Source organism: Cetorhinus maximus, chromosome 14 (assembly GCF_964194155.1).
Source record: "Cetorhinus maximus chromosome 14, sCetMax3.hap1.1, whole genome shotgun sequence".
Lineage (NCBI taxonomy): Eukaryota > Metazoa > Chordata > Chondrichthyes > Lamniformes > Cetorhinidae > Cetorhinus > Cetorhinus maximus.
Genome location: NC_135892.1, coordinates 47,174,128 through 47,200,272, shown reverse-complemented (window position 1 = coordinate 47,200,272; position 26,145 = coordinate 47,174,128). Strand labels below are relative to the sequence as shown.

Genomic DNA, 26,145 nt, shown 5'->3' with positions numbered 1-26,145 from the left:
AAAAATGTTCCTGAAACCTGCCTCATTGCAAAGCACAAGAGTAACCTTCCTCACAATAAATGTAAGGTGGGTTTTCCAATCCCCAGAATGGTTCATATATATACTCCCTGTAGCAGGGGAGATGGCAAGACAGTCTGAAATCTATTTCTGGAAGTCTTTCAACTCGAAGTACCCATGGCATTACCCCTTCAGTCCACAACAAAATCGTTTCTCAGAACAGTATGAATGGGCCAACTCAGAAGGGAACCACAAGTTAGCACTCCCTCCAAAAGCAATAGGAAGCACTGTGACCCAACCTTGCAAGACCTCTCTCTCTCTCTCTCTCTCTCTCTCTCCAATGTAAGCAGTAACCATGATGGCCTTTTGATAAATTGTCACCAAATAATTTTAGCCAAATATCTCATGTGCACGACAATGTCAACAATTCCAAAGTACCAGGTATTTTCCTGTGGGTAGCATGTGACAAAATATATGTGACTGCTGAGAGAGCTGACCTCAGCTAGGGTGGGGTAGGGACTCAACACTTAGCTACAGCATGTGCGCATTGGGGCGGTGGGGGGGGAGCAAAATTGGCCAGGATTCTCCTGATCGTTGTTTACAAACCCTTGCAGGGATTTTGGTGTTTATATTAATATTGGATGAGGAAGGGGTAGTAGAGGCAGAAACCCCCATAATATTTAAGAAGTATTTGGATGTGCACTTGCGAAACTGTGGCTTACAAGGCTATGGGCCTAGTGCTGGAAAATGGGATTAGAATAGTTAGGTACTTGTTTGACTGGTGCAGACTCGATGGGCCGAAGGGCCTTTTTCTGTGCTGTAGACCTCTGTGACTCTATGACTATGACAGAATCAGACTCGGCTATGGTTCCCCATGATTGCACAACTTGATTATACTGTCGAGGTTCACACATGAATAATGACTTCTTGTGAGGAGCTAGAAGGTAACTGCTAATTATATACCCCAGCAGAAGGTCAACATTTTCAGATGAGGAGAAGCAGGAAGAAAAGTGGGGAGAGGAAAAGTTGTTTTCTGAGCATATTATTTGATTGTTAATAGTAGAATCACAACATTGCTGATTCTAACACTAATAATGCCATATTAAGGCATGCCAACCTTCCAATGTAAGTAAATTATACAATACCACAGGTTAAAGCTAGGCCATAGTGCTAAGAAACAGAACTATGTAAAAATTAGGCAACATTAGCTGCTATAGCATTGTCTCATCACAGTACTCCACAGGCATCCATCAATGAAAAGACACTGCTCACAAGCCTCATGTACCTCTACACTTAGAAGTTCATTGTGCTTCTTGATACTTCACATTATCACAGGACATTGTAAAAAAATGCAGATATAATATATGAAAACATCAATGAGTGTGGTTGGTTCACAAATATTTCGCTGGAACTGAATTGTTGCGTCTCAACAAAATAAAAAGCAAAAAAAAAAGAACAGTTCAGACACTGTAGGCCTAGCCAGGCAGGATTCTCCATGTAGAGATCTGTCTGCTTCAAACTACTGGTTTTTTTAGTCTCCTTATTCTTTTTTAGACAATTAAGAGGTAACAACATTGCTCTGCTTTTTATAGAGCAGCAAGTACAAGTGTTTTATCAAAGCACTTGTGTGTTTATCCTTTTCTACTTACTTTGCAAGAGGTTGAGCCTAGTTTTCACAATCAGTGTTTACCTGTTCTTTTCAAACAACAGCCGGTAAAAAAAACAAAGACACCCATGTTAATTTAGAAAAGAAATTAACTTCTGTTCATCTTCTCTTATCCTTTACAGTGCAGCAAGTTTGGTGAATGGCCCTCAGCCTGTTCTGGAACCACTGAATAACAGGAGCCTGAAACTAGGCCCAACCTCTGTGAATACTTTGGGTCTTTTGGGGTCTCTTGCATTGGCTAAGAGAGGCCCATATACTTTTACATATAATAATAGAAAACTTCCTAGAGTTGTTGCACAGTAGCTGTTATAGCCTTGTAGAAGTCAATCTTTTCATTCCTCTTCGCTGGGCCAGGTTTGATGCCAATACAGGTTCTAGTCTTGGTGCCTGAGGTGTACGGTTTAAAGCAAAGTAGGTGGCAGCCATTGCACCCTGAAATAAGATTTAAAGAAGAATCTGTAAAATGGACATTACAGTTTAAATTCTGATGCTTGACTACCAGGCATGATTTAAAAAAAAAGCATTTTACCAACCTCAACCCTTTTCCCTTATTTGGGTACAGGTGCATTCAGTTTCCCAGTACCACACCCAAGTGACTGTTCTCAGTATGTGAGGGTAGATGGGAGTTTGGCAAGCTAGTGGGCCATAGAGGGCATCACAGCTAAGTCAAATTCAATGTCCACATACATGAGCATTGTGGCAATAAACACCAAATTCTGGTTTGAAATTGGAACCGTTGCTAATCCACCCTTAGGTAAGTGGGCTTTTAAGAAATACTTTAATTGCTGGGAAAATTTGTGTTTGGGAGTGTTCTTTCATAAAATAATAAAGTTTCTAGCTATATCCAGATAGTGAGGGAGAGAATTTAAAAACAAAAGTAATAATTTGAAAAGCTTAGACCATTGTGAAAGGCTGTTAAATCGCTTCAAAAGAAATACAGCAAGCTGGAAGTGGACAGCATTTACCCTTCAGCTGCTGTATATTCACAAAATACGATAGGATTGTAATATACATGCAGTGGACAAAGGAGGGGTAACCAGGACTCAGCCCACTGGGGGTTAAAGGGACAAAGATGGAGACTGAGATGGAAAGCCATTGATTGGTCTTCTTGTTCTATTTTGCCATCTTTTCTACTTTGGTCAGGCAGCGAGAGGAAAATCTAGCCTTATATCTCCAGAACCAGGCTTGCATTGCATTTTTAATTGTTAAGAAACCACACAAATAAATAAGAATAAACATCAAAGTAATCAATATTTTCATAATTATTACTGGATTTTCTGTTAAGGAAATCACAGGCCCAAGGATGTATCTCCTCAGTTTTGATTGTGTTCAGTCATTACCAATGCATCTTAATTGATGGGGAGAAATCACTACGTTTCAGTGATTTTTGAGATATTCCAATATTGTAAATCTAGAAGCTACTTCACTAAAACAGTCACCAATAGGTATATTTCTTTGAGCTCTTTGCCAAAAGAAAAGCCCAATAATCTTGTTTGGTGCACTAATACTTGAGCATTTTGGAAGAAATCACAGAGTATATGAAGATTCAAGGGATTCCTTCTTCCCTGGGCTGACGACAACCAAAATACAGAAGAAACCAGCTTCTGAGAGCGCTTGACCTGCTGACTGAAGTCAAAGGCCAGTGTGTTAAAAGGAAAACAAGGAAAACAAGTCTTAGTAATATTAAGTAATATTAACAAGTAATATTGTCTCTCTCTCTGCAGGGGTGGTGTGAGGGGCACAATACCAGGTGCCATTCTGTATTTTAAAATAATGAAACCAAAATCATCCAATCAGTGTTTCATGCACTGCTTCATGTACAGAGGAGGAGTACAACCACCCCATGAAATTCAGCACTCATCACCACATTCACAGTTTAAATAAATCAGGGGAAGTAACACAGCACAAATCTCCTTTGACAGCAAGAAAAGCAGCCTTTCTAAACTTTCCATCTTTGCACTACAGCACCACCAGCTGTCACCCATTAAGCCAGTTTGCTGCTTGACATACCCTCGTGCATAGTCACACTCATTGCCCACTCCCTCACATTGTGGCTAGCAGAGGGTAAAACTAACTATACCGATACTGGTGGAAATTTGCCCAAGAGCCAAGCCATGTCGAAGACTACATTTACTGTGATTCCAAGTGGCAATACTTCCGCTAGTCTTATTAGTGATTCCTTAATCATGACCATCTTCCTGAGCTGTGTTTTTAGTTTTATTGAAGACTCGAGTGAAATCTATCAATCAGTCGCAATGCACCAAAATACAGTGAGTGCGTTGGACTCCCTTACTCACTGGTGTCTTCGGTAATTCCTGCAGGAGGCCAACACTAATCCAACAATCTAAAATGAAAGAGTTGAGTATGACAGCTAAACTGTACAAATCCAACAGGAAAAAGAATTGAGAAGTTCCATGTAGTCAGCATTTATCAGCCCTTACATCTCTCTCCTGCGGAGTTATGATGGTGCTTTTTCAGTAACTTCTTTCCCTTCTGGGTGGTTTTGCCACATCAGTCTTTGCTCTTACAACAGAAAACAGTGATGTGATGATCCCACTGCCCATTTCTGTGAGCCCTACCATCAACACAGCAAGCGAACATTTAACATACATGAAAGATCAAATATTTTCTAGGTCAGAATGCCAAGATTAATTTATTTCACACTGTGAATTATTTCATGCTGTTGTAATGCCAACATGCTGAAGCACAGAAGGCTGGTACGATATTCAGCATCTGCCATGCTCCTTGTGTGGCAGTTCCCTGACTTCTGCCAAGTCATGAGGGGAAGATGCTGAGAAGATGTGACATGTTGTTCTACTGGGATGTAGGCAAATCAGAGTTCAACCTATGATGAGGAGTTCCCTCAGGCTGGTTACCGAGTAGCAAAGGCAGAGGCTACAGATGGGGTCTCCAGTTCAATGCAGTGATGATCAGGAGAACAATTCAGGTCACTGTGTGGAGCCCTTTGAGATGAGTTGCTAATGGCCCTACAGGAGACTCTTGGGGAAATTCCATTCATCTCTGTGAGCATCTCTTTGGAGCTATGCAGCAGGATAGTGGGAATAGGAGACACAGCGGTAAAAACAAGGTCTATATTTTAAACAAGTTGTCTGAACTTGCCTTGACTAAATGGGCGTCATGTCTGCTGAGCTGATTCTGTGATAGGTATTCTCGTTTCATTATCCAGGGGTGTCGAAGGACCTGTGCTGCCGTGTGCCTTTGATGAGGATCTACATGCAGCATCTTAGATACCATGTCCTGTAGAGGAAAGCCCAATATATTAGACAAGCAGCAACTTTTTACAATTCATTAAATATTTTGCACTTATGTTATCTCTTTTGGTTTGGTGTAAGTTCTTGTTTGATTACATTCCTCTCAATGATGTTGGGTGTTTTATGGCAGTAAAGGAACAAGTTATTGTTGTTGAAATTATATTATAAAATTTAAAACTGCAAATTAATATTTATAAAACTTTGTTGCCTGCTATTTTGACAAATGCATCAGGCCCATTTAAAAAGAATTTGCATCTCTGTAACACCTTTGACAATGTCAGGGCACCCCAAAGTGTTTTATGGGCAACAAATTAATTTTAAGTATACAGCAACAACAACTTATATTTATAGAGCATCTCTTATGCAGTAAAACGTCCCAAAGCACTTCATAGGCTTATTATCAAAATTTGACACAGAGCCTCATAAAAAGGTATTAGTACAGATAATTAAAATTTTGGTCAAAGTGGTAGGTTTTAAAGAGACTATTGAAGAAGTGGAGAGAGGTGGAGATGTTTAGGGAGGGAATTCCAGAACTGAAGGCCCAGTCACTGTTTCATGTTGGCAGCAAATTTATACAATTTCTACAAGTTCCTACAAAGAGCAATAAGATACACGATCAGATGGTCTGTTTTCAGTCATCATGGTTAGGGGATAAACGTTCAGGACATTTCCCTTGACTCTTCCTCAAATAGTGCGAGTGGAGCAGATAGAACCTTGACCTAATGCCTCTTTTGAAAGATGGCACCTCCGACAGTGCCACACTCTCTCGGTGCCGCACTGAAGTGGCAGCCTAGATTACGGGGAGAAATTTCTGCAGGGATTCTCATGCTTGGCTAACATCAATTTTGCAGGAGATCTGCGGAAACCTCCAGAAATGGTTGATCCTCGGCTGAAGTTCTGGTGGCCAATCAGGAGGACAACTGTGAAGATTCCACCCCTTTTACTTAAGTCTTGAGTGAGGACTGTACCCACAACTTCTGACCCAGGACTTCAGCAATCTCTCACTTGCAGGAAAGTTTCTCTATAAACTTAGTTCACCAGATGGTGTGGTATTGATCTCTGGCTTGTGCTGAATATCTGATCTCTGTTCATATGGTGGCTGCAACAGTATTTAATTAACCTCGTTTTCCATTCCGGTTATTGCCCAGCGATTTCTACTGGAAACTGAATGGATCCAAGTGTTGCAAGAAAATAGAATTGGGTTCAGGAGTGAAGGCATTAACGAATGGGCAATCAATATAGGTCTTACCAGTGATATCCACATCCTGTGAATAAATATAAACTGTCCTGCTCCCCCAATCTGTATGGTAAAATAGTCTGCCAATATGTACTAACTGGGTTGATACATGTAGAATGACCATTTAATTAAGGTATTGGGCAGAGAGGAAAAGGAGAGAAAGTTCAATTTTGTGGAACTACAGGGCCAGATTTTGCTGGAATATAATACCCAATAGTTAGACATGTTCATGCATGTTTACACTCAAAGATCTTTGCACACACGTTGCTAAAAATGCAAGCTAAGGATGGCAACAAACAATGGCAACAGAGCATCTTGGAGCTTGGTGAACAAGGAACAAACCATATACCTCCTTCACCAATGAGAAATAAAGGGTGAAGAAGGACTGAGGAGGAGGTGAAATGAAGTGGGTGAATTCAATGTTAAATCAGGTACAGAAATAGAAATAAAGAATTTAGGGCAAAATTGGACTCAGGAGCACCCATTTTGAGTGCCATTGAGATTCCAAAACTGCATCTGAGGTGCACGTGGACACCTCTGATGTCAAGCACGCTGAACGTCATCCTGGTAAAGAGGTTACAGAGCATGTGCACTGCACATCCAAATAAAAGCATATACAGTACAGGCAGATTATGCTGTCAATCAGCATGCAACACTAATTTAATGCAACTGTGGCATTTTGAAAGCTCAATGCTCCAGCCTGAATCTTCTCTTAACCTTGCCCAGCTGAACACGCATTAAGCGGCATGAAGGACCTCTTGCCAGTTCTATGTAAAGGGATCGCCAACTACATTCATGCTAATTGCTGGTTTATTTCTTCTGGCTGTTGCTACAATTCTACACATTTTTGGTGCCTTCCATAGTTGCTTCAAGTTTCAAAAATCTGTAGAGAGTAATGTGTCACATGCTGACTACAAGGCTTCTGCACAAAGCATTTGCCCTCATTTATGGGTGCACTAGTAGGCTTTCCCCTTGGAATTGAGTATGACTGGGAGAACGAACAGAGGTGACACAGAACAGGACGATCTGCTGGAGAAGATGGAAAAGGAAGAGGAGGAAAACCCAGACAGATCCTTTGTTTTGAATTAATTTGAGTGCAATTCCAGGAACCTTAATCTTAATTCCCCAACACCAACGGTCCCACACCTTACCTTCCCTCTCTCCCTGACCATTACATCATCTTCTTGGTCACAGTGCAAAAATGAAAGTCAACACACAATAAGCATGCCAAGCTACTTTTTAAATCAAATCATTCCATATTGCATACAAACATAAACTAATCATCCTTGTGCATTCCCTTAATGCCCATCTTCCTTGTGCCTTTGTCTTGTCTAGTGCTCCTATGCAGCGCTACCCCAGTGGCTGCATCATGGCTGGTGGAAGCTGCTGACTTTCAGTGGGGGAGGCTGCAGATGGCTATGCAGGATGACCTCGAGCAGCTCTGGGTCTAGGGGGCTCGGTTGCGAACTGTACCATCTCAGCATTTATTGGCAGTTGTGGGCTGGCTGGTTGCCAGGCAACAGCAAGGGCAGTGAGAGAGTGGCAGAGATGGGCTCACAAATTCTGTCAGCCTAAGAGAGGAAAGCAGGCTCGAGTTCAGTGGAGCCAAAGGGCAATGCCTCAGCAACCTTGTAACCTGTTGAACAGATTGCTGGACTGTTGTGGCACCTTGCAAGTCCTTTTGTACATCGATGTGCTGCAGTTTGAGCTTGAATGGTAGAAAACTGAGCTTGCAGGAGAGCAATATGAGCTTCCACTGCAGCACTCAGACTTCTGGTGGAAGCTGCTCTTCTTGTGTAATGGAAGCATCGGCCATCAGGCACTGTATAATGGTTGGTTCTATAACGGGGCTGATGGAGTTGGCCACCAATTCCAGGCTGGAAAGGAAGGGCTACAAGCTTTGTGAAAAACTCTGTACCAAGTTGATGTTCCTTGACATTGACCTCAGGCTTTCTGGCAGGTTTCCTAATACACCAGGCATGTCATTGTGTGCACTCATTAGCCTTTCTCTGTAGTCTTCAAAGCGCTCATCTGAGTCCTCTGCAGCAGAACTCCTGTTCAACTTCACCCTCTGTCGAGCTGCCACATGCACTATCCTTGCTTCCTGCCCTGACGGAAGCAGACTTGTGCTTAGTGTCTCTACACATCCTGCCTCTATGCCATTCTCTAAAATTCGCACAGTGCCAAATCTGAGCTGGTAGCTGTGAGTGTAAAACTAAGTGATAATCTGTCTTCATCATCATTGTCTTTCTGATCTTCCTCCGCTGCAATTCTTGGGTATCTGAAAGGAAAAAGGAACAAGGGTAAAGGTTGTGGTGAGGGGAGAGGAGAAAGTAAGAAGTGAGTGATTATCACACCTGCAGTTAGTAAGGCAGAAGAGATTGTGTGGTGAGGGGGAAGTGGATTTGAGGAGGAGGATTATGGTGTTAGTGGGAGTTGGATTTTATGCAGCCCACAAGTGCGGGAAATGTGGTGTGTAGGGTGGCTTAATTAGGCCGGATGCGAAAATCTGATTTCTCATGACAGGTTGAGATGCAGAGATACTTCACCTGATATTCCTGCAACCTCGGGAGCAGGAGAAGGGAATATGAAGAGAGAGAGAGCACTTGTTGTCCAACAACAGAGACCGCAAGGCCAACAGCAGGCAGCCCCAGAGAGGGAGGCTGGTCTGGCTGCAGACAATCAAGAAAGGCATTGGCAAAGATGGGCACTGGCGTGTCAATGCATTCGGAGGACAAAAACAAACTACCTCCAGATGTGAGGAAGGCGATGCCGGAGACGTCTCAGGATGTCGGGGGAAATGGCCACTGAGATATGTTGAATTGTTCATCAAGACGTGGGGAGCCCAAGCCAGTGGCCCTCAAGGTTACAGCGGTGCTCAATTCCCACGTCACTGGTGGCTTTCAGGATGTGACAGGTGACATATGCGACATCTCACAGGCTGTCACATATGGGTGCATAAAGGAGGTGACTGATGCCCTATTTAGTCATGCCAATTATTTTATCCACTTCGCCACCGATGAAGGCAGCCAGACTGTAAGGTTAGCCGCATTCGGTGTCATCACTGGGTCTCCTAGAGTGCAAGGTATCATCAATTGAACTCATGTGGTCATAAAAGCTCCTTGGGAACAACCAACTGCAGCTGTAAGTCGTAAACTGCGCCCAGGAAGGGACCCCTGGAGAGAGATCCAGGGGCCTTGTCTCCCTCTTGCCTAGCCACTGCTGCACTGAGCTCATGGCTAGAGTAATGGAATTCAGGTCGGAGTGCATATTGATCGAATGGTCCACTTGGCTCCCATTGACAGTTGCCCTCCTCTCCTTGGATTAAGCCATGTGCTCAAATGCCTGGGACATGGAAGAACTCATGGCTAGCACGGACTCCTCCACACACCTTGGTAAGCTGCGCATAATCCCTGGCATCTCCAACACATTTTCCCTTAGCCTTTACTGCGTGTCCAGCAGGCTTCTTGTGACCATGACCAGAAGCCCATCATCAGAGTGGAGCTCAGCAGGGGCCTGGTCCCCAGCAGTTGTCCGATTGGCTGGGGACCCAGCTGTCATCTCCTCCCTCAGCTGATGGGACATGTCTGTGGCATGTACACCTGATTGTGCTCCTGAATCTATATGTGACCCGCCTGCAGAATGTATGGGTGTAGCTGTGTTGGTGAAGATGGATGATGAGGCGGAGATGGTGAATCCTTTGGGACAGCGGGTGCTTCGTGCCCAGAAGTGGTGTCTTCAGGCTCCTGCCATGGCTGCGGCCTGGTTCTTGGATGGTGATGACCTGTAGTGGAGAACAAAAAGAATCACATTAAGAATCATCAGAGTTTGAGTGCTTCACATTTCATCACAGCCATCCTCTGTGCCCTTTTGCTACCAGCAGGCTGGTTGCCTCATCCTCCTTACACCTGGTTGGTCCAGCCTCACCATCTGCAACTGGTGATGCTCCCTCTAACCCAGCAATCTCCATCACCTCCTTCTCAGTGACTGTGAGGAGCCTGAGGTCAGGAACTCCACCTCCTGTGGATCTCCTCTCATCAGCATTATGGGTCTGCTTGTCCTGCATGACAAAGTGCTGAGTTAGTGAGATGTCAAGTGACACCCAACCCCCTTGTTTGCATCCCCATCACACATACGAACCTATAATTCACACATTACATCCAAGTGCTCACAAATACCAAACCTCTGCAGGCTTTGACCTCAATTGCCATGTGGCACGAAGGCTGATCATGCACTCACTCTTCTGTGGTTTAACTTGGCGGTCACACTTCTCTCTGACAAATATGGCACTTTGCGGAGCTGCAGTGTTCTGGCGGGGATGCAGAGCCTCCTGTTTGAGCAGGAGACTCTTGAATAGGCTGCCCATAGATGCAGCATTGTCATCCGATGGCGGGTTTGAAGAACGGAAATCTTCCCCTGGTGCTACATTGCAGGCGTGTTCCATGCATGCCGCCAGCACTTCCAATTTTAATTAGAATCATGTGGCAAATGGCAAAAAGAGAGGAAGTGGAAGTGGTGCAGAGTTCCAGTTCTGGTGTCAGGAATGGCACTCTGTTTACAAAATTGCAGCCTATGAGGATACCATCATCTTCAACATTCTAAGCAATGGACTTTCCTATCATACCCAGCACTGCTTCCTTCATACAGGCGGAGCACTCCCTCTCCAGTTAGTTCCTGCTGCCTTTGGTTATGTGTTCCTTTTTCCTGCAACAGCAAGATCTATTAGTGAGTGTTTTCCAATATGTTTGGATATGTAGTTGTCATGACTGAATAGCTGCAAGCTGTGAGATGTGGTTTTGAGGCTTGTGTGTGAGGGTAAGGTGAAGCTATGAATGCTAGGTATGAGTCCTAATTGATAAGAGATTGTTGGTAGGCAAGTGAAGATGTTGTGAATTAAGCAGTGGCTGAGGCTAGTTATACAGTTGTTAAGATACGGCTTTTGAGCTCAGGACTGCAGAAAACTGAAAGGAGTATATAAGGTGCAGGGGTGAAATTTAAGAAGAGATTAGGAAAGCAAAGAGAGGACAGGAAAAAATATTGGCAAGTAAATATTACCAATAAAAACCAAAAAATGTTTTATAAATATATAAAGAGCAAGAGGATAGCTAAGGAAAGAGCAGAAGCAATTAGAGACCAAAAAAGTTACATGTGTGTGGGGTAGAAAGGCAGTAGATAAGGTGGTTAGCATGGCAGGTGGGATGCTATATTAGCTGTGGCATAGAAGATAAGAGCATGGATGATACACCAGAACTCTATGAAGCACGAGCTAGACCGCAGCTAGACTACTGCATATAGTCCCGGCCATCACATTGCAGGAAGGGTATGATTGCACTAGAGAGGGTATAGATGAGATTTATGAAGGCATTGCGAGGACTGTGAAAATTTAGCCATGAGGAAAGATTGGACAGGGCAGGTAGGGTAGGTCCAACCCTAATATTGTCATGACACCTGTTAACAACATTGTGTCATTGCTGTCCAATGTACTGAGCTCTACCTCACAGAGGATGAGCACCGACTCTCTGACACTTCCTCCAACCTACCCCTGGACCACACCACCAAACATCTAGCCATTGTTTCCAGGACTGTCACTAGCCTCATGTCCTCTGGAGATCTTCCCACCCTGACCTCCAACCAATTCTATTTTATGCACCTCTGCTTCCATCCCTTTCCCTCCCTCCCAGAACCATGAGAAGGTTTTCTGTTGTCCTCACTTTTCACCCCACCAGCCTCCACATTCAACAAATCATCCACAACCTTCCACCACATCCAGTGATATGTCACCGACAAACACATCTTCCCCTCCCCTTTCAGCATTCCAAAGGGCCTGTCCCTCTGCATTACCTTGCTGTACTCCTCAATCATCCCCAACAATCCCTCCCTTTCCTAACAGACCTTTCCATGCAATTGCAGGAGATGTAATACCTGCCTTTTTACCTCCCTCTTTCTCATTGTCCAGGGCCCCAAACACTCCTTCCAGATTAAACAGTGATTGATGTGTACTTCTTTCAATTTATATACAGTATTCACTGCTCATAATGTGGTCGCCTGTACATTGGAGAGGCCAAATGCAGATTGGGTGACCCCTTTGTGGAACATGTTCAGTTCACAAGCATGGCCCTGTCACTTTAATTCTCCACCGTGCTCCCACTCTGACCTTTCTGTCCTTAGCCTCCTGCAGGGTTACAATGAATCTGAACGTAAGCTCGAGGAACAGCACCTCACCTTTTGACTGGGCATTTTACAGCCTCCCCAGACTTAACATTGAGTTCAACAAGTTTAGATCGTAACCTCTACCCCCATTTTGGTTCATTTTTCTTTGCTAGTTTGGTTTTTCTCTGTTATTTTCTTTACTTTCAGATGGTAGCAATTCATTATCCTACTATTCATACCTGCTCTAGACAAATTTATTGTTTCTTCACCATTACCACTTCCTTTGGCTTTGCATCATAAGACCTTTTGCGATTTAATATCTCTTCTCCTGCACTTTATCAAAGACTGAGAAATTTCTTCTCTCAGAGGGTTGCTAGTGTTTGGAATTCTCTACCCCAGAGAGCAGTGGAGGTAGATCGGAGAACTACATTCAAAGGTATGATGGTAAATAGGCAATGGCTAGCGTTTAAAGAATTAATACATGGTTTGCAACACATTTGCATTCCTTTAAGGTACAAAAAGTTAATAGGAAAAATGATTCAACCATGGCTAACAAGATAAGTTAAGTATTCTATCAGATCTAAGGAAGCGGCATTATACAGTTGCCAAAGAAGGAGCATGAGGATTGGGAGCATTTTAAAATTCAGCAAAAGAGAACCAAGAAATTGATAAAGAAAGAGAAAATAGAACATGCAATTAAAACAGTGGGGAACATAAAAACAGACTATAAAAGCTTCTATAGATATGTAAGGAAAAGGTTAGTAAAGACAAACATGGTCCCATTATCGGCAGAGAATCGAGGATTTATAATGGATAATAAGGAAATGGCAGAGAAACTGAACAAATACTTAGGGTCTGCCTTCATGGAGGAAGATACAAAAAAACCTCCCTGAAATATTGGGGAGCCAAGGGACTAGTGAGATTGAGGATCTGAAAGAAATTAGTATTAGTAAAAAGTTAGTGCTGGAGAAAGTAATGGGGCCAAAATTTGATGAATCCCCTGGACCTGATGATGTACATCATCAAAACGTTGAAAGAGGTGGCTGTAGAGGTAGTAGATACATTGGTAGTCATCTTTCAAAATTCTACAGATTTTGCAACGGTGCCTCCAGATTGAAAGGGAGCAAATGTAATCCCATTATTTAAGAATGGAGGGAGAGAGAAAATGGGGAAATGACACACCTCTAAGCCTGACTTCAGTAGTAGGGAAAATGCTAGCATCTATTATAAAGGATATGATAAATGGACACTTTGAAAATAATGGTAGGATTGGGCAGAGCCAACTTGGATTTATGAAAGGGAAATCTTGTTTGACAAACCTATTGGAGTTTTTGAGGATGTTACTAGCAGAATAGATAAGGGAGAACCAGTGGATGTGGTATATTTGGGTTTTCGGGAGGCTTTTGATAAGGTCCCACACAGGAGATTAGTAAACAAATTAGAGCTCATGGGATTGGGGGAAATATACAGGCATGGATTGAGGATTGGTTAACAGACAGAAAACAGAGGGTAGGGATAAATGGATCATTCTCAGGTTGACAGGATGTGACTAATGGGTCACTGCTTGGGCCCCAGTTATTCACAATCTATATCAATGATTTGAATGTGGGGACCAAATGTAATATTTCCAAGATGAAAGCAAAATATCGCAGATGCTGGAAATCTGAAACAAAAACAGAAAATGCTGGAAAAACTCAGAAGGTCTGTAGAGAGAGAAACAGAGTTATGTTTCGACTTCGTATGACTCTTCTTCAGAGCTTCAGAGCTCTGAAGAAGGTTTGTATTATTTCCAAGTTTGCTGATGACACAAAACTTGGTGGGAATGTGAGTTATGAGGAGGATGCAAACAGGCTTCAAGGAGATTTAGACAGATTAAGTGAGTGGGTAAGAACATGACAGAGAGAATATAATGCAGAAAAAATGTGAAGTTAATCACTATGGTAGGAAAAACAGAAATGCAGAGTATTTTTTAAATGGGGAGAGATTGGGAAGTGTTGATGTCCAAAGAGACCTGAGTGTCCTTGTTCATAAGTCACTGAAAGAGAACATGCAGGTACAGCAAACAATTAGAAAGGCAAATGGTATGTTAGCATTTATTGCAAGGGGATTTGAGTACAGGAGTGAGGATGTCTTGCTGCAGTTGTAAAGAGCCTTGGTGAAACCACACCTGGAGCGTAGTGTACAGTTTTGGTCTCCTTACCTAAGGAAGAATATACTGGCCATAGAGGGAGTGCAACAAAGGTTCACCAGACTAATCCCGGGATGGCGGGATTGTCGTATGAGGATAGATTGAGGAAACTGGGCTTGTATTCTCTAGAGTTTAGAAGAATGAGAGGTGATCTCATTGAAGTGTACAAAATTCTTACAGGGCGCAAGAGGAAGGATATTTCCCCTGGCTTGGTGGGGTGTAGCACCAGGGGGCATAGTCTCAGAATAAGAGGCAGGCCATTTGGGACCGAGGAGAGGAGGAATTTCTTCACTCAGAGGGTGGTGAATCTTTGGAATTCTCTACCCCTAGGGCTGTGGTGGCTCAGTCATTGAGTATTTTCAAAGCAGAGGTCGATAGATTTCTAAATACAAATGACATCAAGGGATATGGGGATAGTGTGGGACATTGAGGTAGAAGATCAGCCATGGTGTAGTTAAGTGACAGAGCAGGCTTGAGGACCAAATGGCCAACTCCTGCTCCTTTGTTCCTATAGAGGCTGGCTCACTGAATATACTCAAGGCTCAGTTATTTTTAATTATTAATTTACAATGCAGATTTTATTAATTGAGTTTAAATTTCACCAGCTGCCATGGTGGGATTTGAACCCATGTTCCCAAGAGTATTAGTTTGGGCCTTTGGATTGCTAGTCCAGTGACATTACCACAATGCCACCATCTCCCCAAGAGATGGATAGCTCTCTTTTGGGTAGCACAGGCAGGATGGGTGGAATGGCCTCCTATGCCTCAAATTTCTAAAATTCTGATTTTCTATGATTGTCCCTCCTCACCCCTCCGTTGATGTGTGCAGATAATGAACAGTGTGGTTAGCACTGTCTGCACACGGCAATCGTTCAAACGACCAAGCAGCACAACACATTGAATGAACCCATGGTAATCACGCATTGTGATCCCCTCAGTTGGGGCTATCCAACTTAGCACCCAGAAATTTTAACCCCCAAAAACAGGTGGGACATAAAAGATTTTTACATCTCAAGCCCCAAAGAAACCCGTATCAAATCCACCCACTTTCAGTTTTAACATAGGTGGCATGGCAGCGGGCAACAAACCCGCTTCCGGGAGACAAAGTGTTTGTTTGAAGATGTTAATGAGGCTGCCTGTCTGATATTATTTTTCTCTTCCAGATTTAATCTTAGCCAGCCTGGTTTCCCAGGCCTCTTGAAACCTTACAGCTGTAGAGAGATGAGGACTGCTACATGGAAATGGTAACAACTTATCAAGCACTGCTTGTGGACCTGGTGCAGCAAGAGACCCGGTCCCCCAAGTTAATATGCTTCCATCCACATGATCTGAACCCCCACCTTAAAATCAGCAACCCTCCTACTCCTACCGCCACCTCTGGCCCGTTCTGTCTCTGATCCCTCGCCATCGCCCCTCAGTCCTACAAACCACATTGTACCCCCTTCAAATCGCGATCTCTCCTCCAGCAGCAGGAAACCTATCTGCTCATGGGGTGTGGCGTCTTCTGCAGCCACCTGACCACAACGTACGCCTAACAATCAGGCAGGGAAGCTCATGGGAGAAGAAAATAATAGGCCATGGAACTAAAACTTCAATGTGTTCAGGGACCAGAATTCCACACCCCTACTTGGAAAGCTCAGTACAGCTCAGGGCCAAAGAGAGGGACAGAAATATCGGATTAAAAGAGAGTGAAAAAAGAGGCAGAAAAGAAAAGTAAGAAAAGATAATTTACATTTAAAATTTAGCATTTTTAAAATCTTCTAAAATGATTATGAGGAATGAGGCTCCAAATATAAATATTACAATTGTTCCCTTTCCGTGGAAGTGGTACGTTGGCAGTCAATAATGACATCATTAAAAGGATACTTACACAATTAACTACTAGTCAACTTCCTGCAGTGAGTTTAATGGGCAATTTAATGTACAACATCATGAAAATCACAGGCAAGTTAAGCATAAGGTGTTGTTTTTCTGCAGCTAACAGCGATCGACACAGATCAGCCAACACTTGCACCAATTCGCAATTCACAGGGTATCTCTTGCTTGCTACAAGTTGCTGCCCAATTTGTGCATTAATAACATTGTGCATCATTCAGATATCTCCATATTTTCAGCAAAATTTGCTCCACATTGTTTGGAAGACAGGGCTCAGTGGTTTGCCTGTTTGCTTACATTGGCTCCACTCACCTTGGCAGCGTCAGAAATGGTGTCCCAGTTTCCTCCAGTCAGGGCATACTTCCCACTTCCAATGCGTGCCAGGATTTCTTCAGGAGTATCTTCAGGCCCATTTGCAAAGGGTGTGAACCTAATCAAGAAGGAAGAAAATCACTCAACCTTTGGGTTTCATTTATGTTTGTGGAAAACTCTACTCCGATCTGCCCCTTTTAATTTTCTGAGATCCATGAAAGGTCACTGTGTTACCAACCCCCTCCCACCAGTGATCTTACACCAGCCATTTTCCTCTCTTTTCCCAGATCCATCGAATGTAACACAGAAAGCAGCACACACTTGAGGAGTCTTCAAATAAATACAAATAGACCTTGATTTTAAAGGATTGAGGCAGGCAGGTATGGGCAGTGCACCCAAGGATTCTGGGTACCTTTCTAAAAAGGTGCCCGGAGTCTCGCTAGAACCTAACCAGATTCACCATGTGTCCGGCCGACAAGGAAAGAAATATAATAGCAGCAGATGCAATTAGGAACCTGTGGGAACTTTAGTCAGTTGGTGGGGGAAGGTTCTGGAGGCTATTGGGTGGAAGTAGGGAATCCTTGGAAAAGGGAGGCCCAAGGCTTCCTTGTGAGTCCAGGGTGAGGAGCTGCTCTTCCTCACAGGAAACCTAAAATTATTTTTTTTAAACTTAGCTGTTGGGTATTTTCTGGCCCATGATCCAGCTCCCAGCAACTCTGACTTGCTGGGTGAGCAAACATTCCTATTTTATTCAGGCATCTAATTCATTTTGCAGGTCAGGTGTTTAACCCATCACTGGGCCCGATCTGCATATTTAAAGAGGAGCCCACTACTTTCCAGCTGGCATCGTGCTCATCTGTTTCGAAGAAGAGCTTAACATCGGGACACAGTCAGAATCCAGCAGGGTTCGAGGGGAAAGTGACTGGCCTCATTTTCATTACTCCCTCTCCCAGTTTCTGCCAGGCAAATGGTTAAATTTCAAACCAGGCCCAAAGTGGTACAAATCCAACAGAGAAATGCAATGCATTTAGAAACAACATGAACCAATTTTCATGTGCTTTCTTCTGTTTTATTCTTTCTTGGGATGTGGGCATCGGTAGCATTTGTTGCCCATCCCTAATCACCCTTGAACCAAGTGGCTTACGAGACAATTTCAGAGAACAGTTAGTCAACCAGTACCTGGAGTGTGTTTAATTCTGGCACACAGAGGAAAGAGTAAAGAGCACTTCCTATTAGAGCTGTATGTTCACTTGCAGGGCGCTGCCTGGAACAATCCCAACAATTACAATGGCATGGTTACATGATGGGACTGGTATCACCATGCCTTCCACCTCATTTCACTGGGGCTCCTTGTTCTTCTTTATTTCTCATTTTAAAATCTCTGCTGACTTCTGGAAAATTATAATTCACGTGCTAAAGAATTAACTTTGTGGTTTGCCTGCTGAACTTTTTTCCCTTCTCTTTCCTTCAGAAGACACCAATTTAACAGGATGACAGTTCAACAGGATATCTCCAAATAGAATCACAAGCTCAAAAGTGATGGTGAGTATATTGCTACATCACCAACCGGCAAACTATGTAATAAGTCTGGGGTGCTCTATCTCCCAATATATCACCTCGCATTGCAACATTGAGACCACGCTTTCATCAGGACTATTCTAAAATATTAAGAATTACAGTACTAAAAGATTGGAAGCAATATGCTGTTTAAGACATCCCATCTGATTTTAAAAATACTGTTATCATTAGTATCGCTCTTATTCGAATACTGCTCAAAGCTCAGTCATACTTTAAAGAGTTCAACAGCACTGTGGTTAAACTGTGGCTTTTGGTGAGGTAGCAGGAAGATAGCCTGAGTGGCTCATGAAAGGGGAGGGGACACTGAGCAGGACAGGAGAGAGGGGAAACCGAACAGTACAGGGTAGAGAGGAGACCAAGCAGGACATGGGAGAGGAGACCCCGAACAGGACAGGGGAGAGAGGAAATGAGCAGGGCAGGGGAGTGGGGACACCAAGCAGACCAGTGGAGACCGAGCAGAACAGGGGAGAGGGTTAATCGAACAGAATAGGGGAATGGGGAGCCTGAGCAGGACGGGGGCAAAGGGAGACCGAGCAGGACGGGATGGAGGGGAGACGGAGCAGGACGGGGGAGAGGGGAGACGGAGCAGGACGGGGGAGAGGGGAGACGGAGCAGGACGGGGGAGAGGGGAGACGGAGCAGGACGGGGGAGAGGGGAGACGGAGCAGGACGGGGGAGAGGGGAGACGGAGCAGGACGGGGGAGAGGGGAGACGGAGCAGGACGGGGGAGAGGGGAGACGGAGCAGGACGGGGGAGAGGGGAGACCGAGCAGGACGGGGGAGAGGGGAGACCGAGCAGGACGGGGGAGAGGGGAGACCGAGCAGGACGGGGGAGAGGGGAGACCGAGCAGGACGGGGGAGAGGGGAGACGGAGCAGGACGGGGGAGAGGGGAGACGGAGCAGGACGGGGGAGAGGGGAGACCGAGCAGGACGGGGGAGAGGGGAGACCGAGCAGGACGGGGGAGAGGGGAGACGGAGCAGGACGGGGGAGAGGGGAGACCGAGCAGGACGGGGGAGAGGGGAGACCGAGCAGGACGGGGGAGAGGGGAGACGGAGACCGAGCAGGACGGGGGAGAGGGGAGACGGAGACGGAGCAGGACGGGGGAGAGGGGAGACGGAGACGGAGCAGGACGGGGGAGAGGGGAGACGGAGACCGAGCAGGACGGGGGAGAGGGGAGACGGAGACGGAGCAGGACGGGGGAGAGGGGAGACAGAGACCGAGCAGGACGGGGGAGAGGGGAGACGGAGACGGAGCAGGACGGGGGAGAGGGGAGACGGAGACGGAGCAGGACGGGGGAGAGGGGAGACGGAGACGGAGCAGGACGGGGGAGAGGGGAGACGGAGACCGAGCAGGACGGGGGAGAGGGGAGACGGAGACGGAGCAGGACGGGGGAGAGGGGAGACGGAGACCGAGCAGGACGGGGGAGAGGGGAGACGGAGACGGAGCAGGACGGGGGAGAGGGGAGACGGAGACGGAGCAGGACGGGGGAGAGGGGAGACGGAGACGGAGCAGGACGGGGGAGAGGGGAGACGGAGACGGAGCAGGACGGGGGAGAGGGGAGACGGAGACCGAGCAGGACGGGGGAGAGGGGAGACGGAGACCGAGCAGGACGGGGGAGAGGGGAGACGGAGCAGGACGGGGGAGAGGGGAGACCGAGCAGGACGGGGGAGAGGGGAGACCGAGCAGGACGGGGGAGAGGGGAGACGGAGCAGGACGGGGGAGAGGGGAGACGGAGCAGGACGGGGGAGAGGGGAGACGGAGCAGGACGGGGGAGAGGGGAGACCGAGCAGGACGGGGGAGAGGGGAGACCGAGCAGGACGGGGGAGAGGGGAGACCGAGCAGGACGGGGGAGAGGGGAGACCGAGCAGGACGGGGGAGAGGGGAGACCGAGCAGGACGGGGGAGAGGGGAGACCGAGCAGGACGGGGGAGAGGGGAGACCGAGCAGGACGGGGGAGAGGGGAGACCGAGCAGGACGGGGGAGAGGGGAGACCGAGCAGGACGGGGGAGAGGGGAGACCGAGCAGGACGGGGGAGAGGGGAGACCGAGCAGGACGGGGGAGAGGGGAGACCGAGCAGGACGGGGGAGAGGGGAGACCGAGCAGGACGGGGGAGAGGGGAGACCGAGCAGGACGGGGGAGAGGGGAGACCGAGCAGGACGGGGGAGAGGGGAGACCGAGCAGGACGGGGGAGAGGGGAGACCGAGCAGGACGGGGGAGAGGGGAGACCGAGCAGGACGGGGGAGAGGGGAGACCGAGCAGGACGGGGGAGAGGGGAGACCGAGCAGGACGGGGGAGAGGGGAGACCGAGCAGGACGGGGGAGAGGGGAGACCGAGCAGGACGGGGGAGAGGGGAGACCGAGCAGGACGGGGGAGAGGGGAGACCGAGCAGGACGGGGGAGAGGGGAGACCGAGCAGGACGGGGGAGAGGGGAGACCGAGCAGGACGGGGGAGAGGGGAGACCGAGCAGGACGGGGGAGAGGGGAGACCGAGCAGGACGGGGGAGAGGGGAGACCGAGCAGGACGGGGGAGAGGGGAGACCGAGCAGGACGGGGGAGAGGGGAGACCGAGCAGGACGGGGGAGAGGGGAGACCGAGCAGGACGGGGGAGAGGGGAGACCGAGCAGGACGGGGGAGAGGGGAGACCGAGCAGGACGGGGGAAGAGGGGAGACCCTGCAGGACAGGGGAGAGGGGAGACCGAGCAGGACGGGGGAGAGGGGAGACCGAGCAGGACGGGGGAGAGGGGAGATGGAGCAGGACGGGGGAGAGGGGAGATGGAGCAGGATGGGGGAGAGGGGAGACCGAGCAGGACAGGGGAGAGGGGAGACCGAGCAGGACAGGGGAGAGGGGAAATGGAGCTGCAGGTGTTTATGGAGGTCTGAAGTAGAGACGCCTGAGGCTGTTACACAGTTTAATTACAAACTGTTTAAAGTGCCAAATACAGCTTCTGGACATCTTTGTTCTGAAGCTAAATGGGGAATCCAACACTAAATTGATCAGTACGAATGATGGGATGTTGCACAAATACAAGCATCCACTGTATAAATCTGGTATAAACAGTGAATTTCATGAGTACACTTATTATTTACACTTCACTTAGAAACATCACATCTGCCAATCCAGTCAAGAACACTTGGAAGTTTTTCAAAGCAGCTTTAGTAATTTCTAGAAACATCCTCACTCTTCAGAAGCTTTAAAGTGCATCATTTTTGTGAATATAATGTTCAGGTATTTTCATCTTTTCAACCACGAGATATAGTTGGCATTGTAAAATATCAGCATTCCATCTGTGTGCAGCATGAGAAGATGCATGTCTCTTCAGCAGCTCTAACAAGTACAAGTTTGCCAAACACATATATATAATAGTCCTAACCCTTTCAAAATTTGTATCATTTGCAAAATAAATACAAGACTGAAAGCCAGCGAGAACAATTCAGTCGGGCACCAGGATCCTTGTTCATTGACATAGTGTGTTCCTTAAAGGGTCAGTTGGACATCTACTAATTGACTCCATAAGCCTCTCCAATATTCGTTTGCAAGGCATATGAGACCATTAAAGGGATTTAATATCACTGTGTACCTACAACCTCTCTGCTAATGATTTTCGGGGCTGTGCATTGAGATCACAGGACTGAGATCCAGTGATGCCTGGCATACCTTTTTTTCTTATTCATTCATGGGGTGTGGGTGTCACTGGCTAGGCCCAGCATTTATTGCCCATCCATAATTATGTCTCAACTGCAGTTACTAGAAATGTAGAAACATTTACAACACAGAAGTGGGCCATTCAGTCCCTTGTGTACATGTTGGCCAAAAAAGAGCCTTTAATCTTGTTGGTATATTTATCCTTTTTCCATAACTACACTAAATCTAACTGAATTGTGATCATGAACATACGAACATATGAAGTAGGAGCAGAGTAGGCCATTTGACCCCTTAAGCCTGCTTTGCCATTCAATAAGATCAGAGCTGACCTCTGTTTCGAATTCCACATTCCCAACCATCCCCGATAACCTTTGATTCCCTTGTCTAACAATAATCTATCTACTTCTGCCTTAAAAATATTCAATGACCCTGCTTCCAACACCTTCTGAGGCAGAGTTCCAAACTCACACAACCCTCAGAGAAAAAATTTCTCCTCATCTCTGTCCTATAAGGGTGACCCCTAATTTTAAAACAGTGCCCCCTAGTTCTAGACTCACCAACAAGAGGAAATTTACTTTTCATGACCACCTTGTCAAGACCATTAAGGATCTTATATATTTCAATCAAGTCACCCCTCACTCTTCTAAACTCCAGTGGAAACATGCCCAGTCTGTCCAACCTATCCTCATAAAACAACCTGCTCATTCCAGGTATCAATCTAGTAAACCTCCTCTGAACCGCCTCCAATGCATTTACATCCTTCCTTAAATAAGGAGACCAAAACTGCACACAGTATTTGAAATGAGGTCTCACCAATGCCCTGTATAATTGAGGCTTAAAATCCTTACTTTTATGTTTGATTCCTCTCATAATAAAGGATAGCATTCCATTAGCCTTCTTGATTACATGCTAAACCTGCATATTAACTTTCGTCACTCATGCACTAGAACACCTAGATCCCTCTGCACCTTGGAATTCTCCAGTTGTTCTCCATTTAAGTAATGCTCTGCTTTTTTATTCTTCCTACCGAAGTGAACAACTTCACATTTTCCCACATTATACTCCATCTGCCAGATCTTTGCCTACTCACTCGACATATCTGTAACTATCTGCAAACTCCTCATGTTTTCTTCACAGCATACTTTCCTACCTATCTTTGTGTCATCTGCAAATTTAGCTACCAATACTTCGCTCCCCTCATCTAAGTCATTGATGTAAATTGTAAAAAGTTGAGGCCCCAACACAGGCCATTGCGGGACTCCACTTGTCACATTCTGCCTATCAGACAAAGACCCATTTATACATACTGTCTGTATTTTGCCAGCCATCCAATCTTCTATCCATGCTAATATGTTGCACCCTATACCAGGAGCTTTCATTTTCCGCAATAACCTTTGATATTGCGCCTTATCAAATACCTTCTGGAAATCCATGTACAGCACGTTTACAGGCTCCCCTTTATCCACAGTAAATTGGTTAAACATGATTTCCCTTTCACAAAACCACGCTGACTTTTTCCTTGGGCTGTAACTTCCGACTAGAATCTGAAAGCGCTGGCCTGCAGGAATTAGAAGAAATTAATACCTACTTACCTGGACTTGAAAATTATGTTGACCCTCCGGTTTGCCAAAGCTGCTCGGGGCCTGCATCGAAAGACTCCTCGCAGGCCCCAGCGAAGTCTAGCTCCAGGGGATTCAAGGAGGGCATGCCCCCTTTTTTTATAGCACTTGCTGCTGTAAAGCAGGTAGGTTTAAAGGGCCAGGAGAATTGACTGGCCAGGGCAAAGGTAAATGTTTCAGGTAAGTGGATAGGATTTGTGGGGGGGGTGCAGAGGATCAGGCGCAATCCAAGGTCGGGGGGGTGAGCCGGACGACCGGGGTAGCTCGGGGTGGTTGGTTGGAGGTCTGGGGGGCTGGGTGTGGGGGCAGGGGGGGAAAGGGTGGGGAGTCGGATGTCCGGGGGGAGGATGGTTGGAGGTCCAATGGGTTTCAGCAGGGGGCCTGAGGTCAAGGGGTTGGGTGGGAGTCGGAGGTCCAGAGGGGTTGGAGGCTGGTGAAGCTCGTGGGGGGGGGGTCTGAGGTCAGAGAGGATTCATGGGGTGGGGTTCTGAGGTCTGGGGGTGTCATGGGGGGCTTTGAGGTCCAGGGGGTGGGTGGGAGTCAGAGGTCTGGGGGTTCAGAGGTCCAGGTGGGGTTCGTGGGGGGGTCTGAAGTCAGGGGGAGGATGTCAGAAACCCATGGGGAGTTGGGGGGGGTCCAAGGTCCGGAGGGACAGGAGCGAAGGTTGGGGGGTGCGGTGGTGAGGGTGTCAGAGGTCAAGGGTGTGGCGGTGTCAGATGTCGGGGGAGTGAGGTATCAGAGGTTGGAGGAATGGGGGATGGGAGGTGTCGGAGGTCAGGGGTGGGGGTGTCAGAGGTCATGAGTGGGGTTGTTCAAGGTCGGGGTGTTGGGGGGGTTCAGAGGTTGGGAGGGTTGGGAGTGTTGGTGGTTGGCAGTCGGTGGTCGGGAGGGTGGCGGTGGGGGTGAGGGGTTGGGTGGGAGTTGGAGGTCCGGGGGGTGGGGGGAAGGTCCTTCCCCCATGACAGACGTCAAGCTAACTTGCCCATAGTTTCCTGTTTCCTGCCTCCCTTCCTTCTTGAATAGAGGGGTTATATTTGCTACTTTCCAATCTGGTGGAACCTTTCTAGTTGGACGGGCAGGTCCATTAATTACTTAAATTACTTTGTCAATGGCCTCAATTGGCCATTGACAGTCGGCGGGCGCACAGCTGATTCAGCTGCGCCCCCGCCTGCCTGAAAATTGAAATGAGGCGGGGTGACGTCGGGAGTTCCGCCCAACGTCATCCCGCGTCTTTTTATGCTTCGGTGAGTGGGCCCCGCCCCCCGCTCACCGACCGGGAAATCTTGGCCCAAGTTCCCCTCTCCCTTCCACCACCTGATTTACAGCTATTACTGGAATGTTTTTTGCATCCTCTATGGTGAAGACAGAAGCAAAATATTTGTTCATTTCAACTGCCATTTCCTTATTGTCTACTATTAACTCCCCATTCTCATTCTCTAGAGGACCAACACTCACTTTACTTATTCTTATCCTTTTTAAGTATCTGTAGAAACTCTTGCTATCTGTTTTTACATTTCTAGCCAGCTTCCTCTCATACTCTAATTTCTTTCTCCTGGTTAACCTTTTAGCCATTCTCTGCCATTTTATATATTCTGACCAATCATCTGACCTGCCACTCATCTTTACACAGTTATATGCTTTTCCTTTAAGTTTGATGCTTTCCTTAACTTCTTTAGTTAACCACGGATGGTGGGTCTTCCTTTTAGAATTTTTCTTTATAGTAAGAATATATTTATTCTGAGTATTCTGAAATATCCTCTTAAATGTTTGCCATTGCTTTTCTATTGATCTATACACTAGCCTAGTTTCCCAGTTCACTTCAGCTAGCTCAGCTTTCATGCTCACATAGTTGCCCTTATTTAAGTTTAAAATACTAGTCTTAGATCCTCTCTTCTCCCTTTCAAGCTGGATATAAAATTCAATCATATTGTGATCACTGCCACCTAGGTGTGCCTTTTCTCTGAGGTCATTAATTAATCCTGTCACATTGCAGAATACCAAATATAACTTAACCTGCTCTCTGGGTGGTTCCAGAACATGCTGCTCTAAGGAATTATCTCGGAAGCAGTCTATGAACTCCTTATCCAGGCTACTGATACCAATCTGATTTTTCCAGTTTGTATGTAGATTAAAGTCACCCATGATTATTGCTGTCCCTTTATCACAAGCACCCAATATTTCTTCTTGTATAATTTGTCCTAAATTGTGGCTATTGTTAGGGGGCCTGTAGACCACTCCCACTAGTGACTTTTTCCCCCTACTATTCCTCACCTCCACCCAAACCGATTCTACTTCCAGATCTCCTGAACCAAGGTCATCTCTAACTATTTTGCACCAATACCATCCTTGATTAACAGTGCTACCCCTCCACCTTTACCTAGCTTCCTATTCTTCTTGAATGTCATGTACCCCTCAATATTCAGGACCCAATCCTTGTTATCCTGCAGCCAGGTCTCCATAATGGCTATCAGATCATATATATTTACTTCAATGTGCACTATCAATTCATTTACTTTGTTATAAATGCTTCATGCATTCAGATACAGAGCCTTTAGTTTTGTCTTTTTGTTATCTTTGTAACATCTAGTCTTGATTGCTGGTTCATTCTTAGT

At 46.2% G+C, this 26,145-nt stretch overlaps 1 protein-coding gene across 1 annotated transcript in view; it reads right to left on the bottom strand.

The window, feature by feature from the left end:
* Positions 1 to 1,200: 1,200 nt before the first annotated feature.
* The window catches only part of LOC144690122 (ribosomal protein S6 kinase alpha-2), a 435,548-nt gene continuing 410,603 nt past the window's right edge, over positions 1,201 to 26,145 (bottom strand). Inside the window, exons 19-21 of the mRNA XM_078557599.1 lie at positions 16,697 to 16,814; positions 4,784 to 4,921; positions 1,201 to 2,095 (exon numbers count right to left, since the gene is read on the bottom strand). Of these exons, the coding sequence (XP_078413725.1) occupies positions 1,970 to 2,095; positions 4,784 to 4,921; positions 16,697 to 16,814 (382 nt within the window). The 3' untranslated portion in view covers positions 1,201 to 1,969. The remainder of the gene's footprint in view (positions 2,096 to 4,783; positions 4,922 to 16,696; positions 16,815 to 26,145) is intronic.